Below are 6113 nucleotides of genomic sequence, written 5' to 3'. Positions count from 1 at the left end.
TTGTTTTACATTGCTTATTTGAAACATGGGAATTTGTTCAAAAGAATATGGAATGATGTTGTTAGGGATAGATGAACCTGTCAAGACATCAAAATGTAGTTATGCAGATACTGCTCAACTATCTTCATGTGACTAGAGATGGGGAAACAAGGGACTACAAAGCAGCAGCAGGTCTTACCAAGCTTACTCGTTTATTGGCTGGATCATCTATTCTGGTCACTGCTATGAAGGCACACTTTTAATGAAAGGAAATCATAGTTATGGAAGGTTTTACTGCAGTTATGTGCCACCTATTATCCCGAGACTTTCTCATCAGATCATTTTTAAGTGTTTGGAACAGGACTTTAGATATTAAGGCAAACACTGCCTTTACAGTACTTCCTTTAAGAGTTGTTTTCACAGACAACTGGACTTCACATTATGTTTCCCGAGATTTATCTAAAGTAATATAATTCTATACCATCTTGGGATTCCCTCTCCAACCCTGCCGTGATCATCAGATAAATTCCTCTTCAAATTTTTGTGGCTGCATTATTGTCTATGCCCTTTATATTTGTTAACAAGCCAATTTTAGTGGTGAAATTCAAAACATGCATCTCCTCTATATACTTGGTGCTTGTTGCATAGGAACTTCCCTGGTTTTGCCCCATGTGACATCATAAACAGTACCAATGAGTTGTAGGTTCTGGAATTATTTAAGTGCTTTTAAACAGTTTTCCCCTCTTTAATCAAATGGATGGGCTGGTCCAAGCTGTCACATTTTCCTGTCACATATGTAGGGCTGGGTTGTCTTTCCAAACAGTGCTTGGGAGAACTCTGACTTTGCTGTGCTCTGATGCACTACGTAAACCGAGTTGTATTTTTTAAAATATACTCATAGTTACCTCATTTGCCTAAAATTAGTGGGTAAGCCTTGTTCAGTTGTGATAAATTAGTTACACGAACACCAGTAAGTGCTCTCTTTTGATTAAGATAGGATAAATTAAAGCCTGATGATCTTAAGATGAGTACAGAATCAGGGCAATATTCTCAAGAATGCATTTGGAAATAATAGAAAACAAAATTTACATAACTGTTCGCAGTAAAAGCTGGGGAGCCTAAAGGCCAGGGACATGAAACACTGCTGGAGGCACTTGCGTTATTGAACACACTCTGGAAGGCAACTGATGAAGCTGGCACTGAAAGCCAGAAAGACGTAAGAGAACTTTCAGGCAATTGTTTAAAGCGTGAGTAAAAATAAGCCCCTTTCTGTACAAATAGCATGTTAAGAAGCAATGTGGAGAATTTTCAAGCAATTCAGTTTATTTGTATCCTTTATTTTTTACATCTTTCACAGAGAATAATCACACCACAGAGAATAATCCCATTCACCTTTATTTACACCTTGCAGTGTGACCAAGCCATGACAGTGCAGGCAAAGTGAAGACTGGGTCACCTTTAAAGCATTGCCTTTGTTCATAGGATTTATGTGGAAAAAATGTAAAATTAGCATGGGAAAAAAAAAAAAAAAGGAATTCTGGTAAAAGTACTACAGCTCTTTGCATGTTTATTGCACTGCTCTCTTCCACCACCACTCTCTTTTCTACAGCTGCCGCTCTCAGGATACAATGAACTAGAGCCACTAGGATTCCCTTCTCATGTGGGAGATGAAGTTGCCACAGACTTCCCAATTTTGCATTGACACTTAGCATTCTTAACGCTGTATTGTAAACTAAGGATTATTTTGGAGAGTTTTTGATGCTACACTACTGTTTGCTTCCTGCAGAGGTGTATCCATTCTAGAGGACTCCATCATCCATTCTAAAATGCCTACTTTGTTTTGCAGACATGTTCAGAACATCCAGTCTCTTCCAACAGATCTCACAGGTTACCAGGTGTTGTCAAGGCTCAGGGAACACTCCATCTCCCTGGGCAAACATAAGCTGTGGAAACGGACATGTTTTTTTTTCTGGTTGTTGTAGCACATGAACAAATGGTGCTTTTGGCCCACTCTGACTTATTAGCTTAAGGGAGAGGAAGACAAGCTTCTGATGCCATCTGAAGGAAGTACACGAGGGCAGTTTGTCAGCTAGTCTGATTTCAGGGTAATGGAGTGACTCCAGTGTGCGTGGGGATCCGAGCCCTGGTTCTGCTGTGGGTGAAGGAGCATCCTTGTGGAGAAACACGTGTACATGTACAGACGTATGCAGGAACATATGTACGTGTCTTTGTGCCTGCACAGTCCAGACCACATGGGTCCTGTTGACAGTATGCATTTCTTTGGCCCAGATCCTTCTCTTCTGTGTGTCTGTGGGAACACAACCGCTCTGTAGATCTCAGATAGATACCTGAACTGGACTTAAGAAAAAAATAACAATCTTCTGCTCCGTTACCACCTTTATCAGCCGAATTCAATAACAGCGCTTTAGCGAACGCGGCTCCGCACCAGAGCGAGCTCGCTCAGAGCTGGGGGCGGGGAGCCCACCCCCGCGGGCCGCAGCGCATGAGGTGGCGCCCCCTGCGCAGCGCGCCGCGGTGCTCTGTGCTACGGCGCCCCCTAGCGGCGGGCGCCCCCCAGTCCCGCCTCGAGTTAGCTGCGCTCCGGGCGCTTGCTCCGGGCTTTGCCGGGCTGTGGCGTTCTGCCTCACCTAGGGCACCTCGCCTTTCTGGGAAAAAAATCTTTAATGACTGTGTAGAGGGAGTAACTTGTGGCGTGCTGATCAGGCTTGTGGCGTGCTGGAAACGTCTGTGACCTTTGTTTTCAGAACACTTGCAGGAAATGGAAATAGATTTGCTAATGAGACAGCCTGCGGCCAGAAAGGTGTTTGTGGTGTTCAGTGCACTGCAGCTTACAGACGCACGCAGCTAAGCTGCTGCCCACTGCACAGATGGTATGTATCTCTCTGAGCTGCTAGGCCAGCCTCTAGTAAAGGCTTTATTAAGCTGAGACCTGGTATTATTACTTAGCCACATCCTGATAGTTTCTGTTGATATTTTCAGGCCAGCTGTCTGCCTCAGAGCTGCACCCACACTGAGTAAATAATTCATTTCCTTGCAGGTTTCTGTACTCTCCATATTGCTATCACTATTGTACCTGAATTTTGCACTTGTACACCTCTGGGAATACAGAGAACTGTCTGCTATTTGGATGCGATACACAGAGGTGGAAGCACACTCTCACATGTGTTTGCTAGGTCTGGATAGGCTCTTGGTGTTCTCAGAGTGTTTACTGCTGTATGTGCTCAAAACAGAAGGTCTGCTAATAACCTTTTAAATTTGGAGTGTTTGGTGCACATGCCAATCTCTCTCCACGTGTGCTGAGTTTACCACTTAGAAAAGCAGAAGCGTGCTATAGAGAGGATATTATTTCTATCTTTATGTATTTAATTCAGAAATTTTAGCTGGGAGAGATAGGAGGACTCCAAAATGTGTGCTCTGGACAGAGCTGGCCTCTTTTCCTTAGCTGCAGTCAGGAAGGAGGTTAGACTTTTAGCTTAAGCAGACAGATCCACTTAAATTTTTGGTTTAAATACCTTTCCCTGCATCATCCAAGAATTTTCTGGTAAAGACAAAATCTCGTTCTTCAGAACAGCATTCATTCCACTCCTCCAGTGTTCCTCCTTCTCCATTCCATCCACGCAGTCCAATTCCCACAGCAAACAAGGAAGTCATTCAAGGCAACAGTCTGCTTCACTTGGTCCTCTGAATGATGTCCATCCAGTGATTTTGAAGGAAGCAAAGATCACATGTAAACTTCTGCTATTGCATCCTAGGTCCACATCATAGTACATACACAGGTTAGTACTTTCACATATTTAAGACCAAAGATTTTATCCCTGAGAAATACAGCAGAACTGAAGAACCCTCCAGACAGAACTACCCACAGCAAATTGTAGGTATGTACACATGATACTAATTTAGGGCCAAATTCTAAACTTAGATGCTCTCAAATGGAGCCTGTAGCATAGATGGATGATCACATCTCACAAGGGGGTACTGTATGGAATCTCTCTCTTGCAGTAGAGTTGATGATGTACTATATTAAACAACAATTTCTAACTTAAATGCTGACTCACGGGTCCCTGTTTTGCAATGATTTGCACCCATTATGAGCTTGCCTGTAGGAGTTATCTTAACTATCATCTAGGTTGGACTGAGCTGAGGAAGGATGGGAGAAAGAGATGGGACTCCAGTTCCAATGAAACACGTTTCCTTCTTCCTCAATGAATCTTACTGAAAAAGCAAACTACAAAGGAAAATAATACTTGGAGCTTCTACTCCAGTTTTCCCCCTGCATGGGAAGAATGTGGGCTACCACATTTGTAACAAATGTGGCAATTAAAATGAAGAAACAGGCAAATATTTGGGCAAAATCACACTGTTTAAAGTGTGAAATGTCAGCGAGCAAATTGAAGAATAAACTCTGCTATTATCATGCAAAGGAGCAAAGTGTCACAGCCCATATAGTTTTGGCTCCTAAGAGTGGAAGAGGAAGGGCCTATGTTGGTGAGTTGACACCTTTTTATTTAGGGAAGTTGAAATGTAGGTGTCTGTCACTGCAGGAAGTGCTGCACTGAGCCGGTTGTGTGGCCCTTACTGACCTTCCTGCAACGCTGAGCACCTTTTGTTCTTTTGTTATGGGGATCTTAATAATTCCACAGCAAGGGAGAAAGGAAATTTTTGTTTCTGCATAGTACTGCCAGCTGAATAGTCATACAGTAAATGTAATAGAGATGGCCAAAGCCTCTTAAACCAAAGCCATGTTGTTGTTTTTTTTTTTCTTCTACGGGAAGTTTGCAGCCTTCTGGAATAAAAGGAGGAAGTCTCAGAGAAAGCAGTACATTGCCCATGTAACCCCTGACATTTTTGGGAATACGTTTCTTCATGGTCCCCTGTGTTCATTAGCTTTGCTGCCACGGATCACGCATTTTCACCTTTGTCTTGTCTGATAGAACCTACTAGCTTCTTCTTCCGAAATTGTAACATTTTTCAACATCCCAGCCCCATTCAATCTGTCATTCTATTAAGTCCGCTGGGTCCCTGGGGAAACAAGATGAAATGTAATGTCACGCAATGGCCCCCTCCTCCCAGCTCTGCAGTCATGGCCCAGGAGAAGGGCGATGTGGAACTGTGCCCCTGTGAGCAGTGCTAGGGGTCTGTGGTTTCTATCTTCCACACTCCTTCGTCAAAGCAAATGCAAGCATGCTAAGGTTTTCTTCTCCCCGCTTAACTACGCTGATTTTTCTTCGGGTTTCTTTGGATACTTGGCGTCAGTGCGCAGTGTGACCTTGCTTTTTTCACTGTTGCTTTCAGCAGAGGCTGCACGTCCAGGCGGTGCGGGCACGTGGCAGAAGGGAGACGTTCATTGGCAAAGACTGTTACAGATGGAGCTGTTTCCTGCTGGTGGCAAAGCCCCGTGAGAATAAGCTTCCGCGGAAGCCCCAGTTTGCACGTGTAGTATAAAAAGCGTAAAATATTGCGGCTAACCCGATAAATCAGTATGTACAGCAGAAGTCACACTGCAGCGGGGTTGCAACTGTTAGCCCGATCCTATGCACTTCGCATCGGTTGGGGCAAGAGGAAAGGCGTGACATTATCGTGCAGGAGCCTTAGATTAAAACAGTCCCTTTTTCCTGAGGCGTTGCGGTGGTGGATCCGTGCTGCACCCGACACGTAACTGTGTGTCCCGGTGCCGCTCCCGCACAGCCGCGCTCCCCGGGCAGTATCGGCGCGGGGCGGAGCGGCCCGGCCGGCCCCAGGTGCCGCGCGTCACCGCCGCGTAGCGTGCCGGGGGGCGGCTGCTCGGAAAGCCCGGCGGGGGGCGGGCCGGGCCGAGGGAGCGGAGGCGCGGACGGGAGGCGGCAGCCCGCAAAGCCCGGCGCGCGGATCGCGGGCCCGGCCCTAAGATGGCTGTTGTGCGCGGGGCGCCGCCGCTGTAGCGCCGCGAGGAGCCGCCCGCCGCGCCCCGCCGCCATGGAGTGCCCGCACCTCGGCTCCAGCGTCTGCATCGCGCCCGACTCGGCCAAGTTCCCGCAGGGCTCGCCCTCCTCCTGGTGCTGCAGCGGTGAGTGCGCCCGCTCGGCCTACGCCGCTCCCGGCCCGAGGCGGCCCGGCCCGAGGCGGCCCCGTGCGCG

The 6113-nt window shown here is 46.7% G+C and overlaps 1 protein-coding gene across 1 annotated transcript in view; it reads left to right on the top strand.

Annotated features, from left to right (window-relative positions):
* USP3 (ubiquitin specific peptidase 3) overlaps positions 5831–6113 on the top strand; it is a 38582-nt gene continuing 38299 nt past the window's right edge. The window contains exon 1 of the mRNA XM_021407823.1: positions 5831–6043. Within this exon, the coding sequence (XP_021263498.1) occupies positions 5953–6043 (91 nt within the window). The 5' untranslated portion in view covers positions 5831–5952. The remainder of the gene's footprint in view (positions 6044–6113) is intronic.

This window comes from Numida meleagris, chromosome 9 (assembly GCF_002078875.1).
Source record: "Numida meleagris isolate 19003 breed g44 Domestic line chromosome 9, NumMel1.0, whole genome shotgun sequence".
Classification (NCBI taxonomy): domain Eukaryota; kingdom Metazoa; phylum Chordata; class Aves; order Galliformes; family Numididae; genus Numida; species Numida meleagris.
Note: the sequence above shows the minus strand (reverse complement) of the source record. Positions and strands in the feature narration are given on the sequence as shown.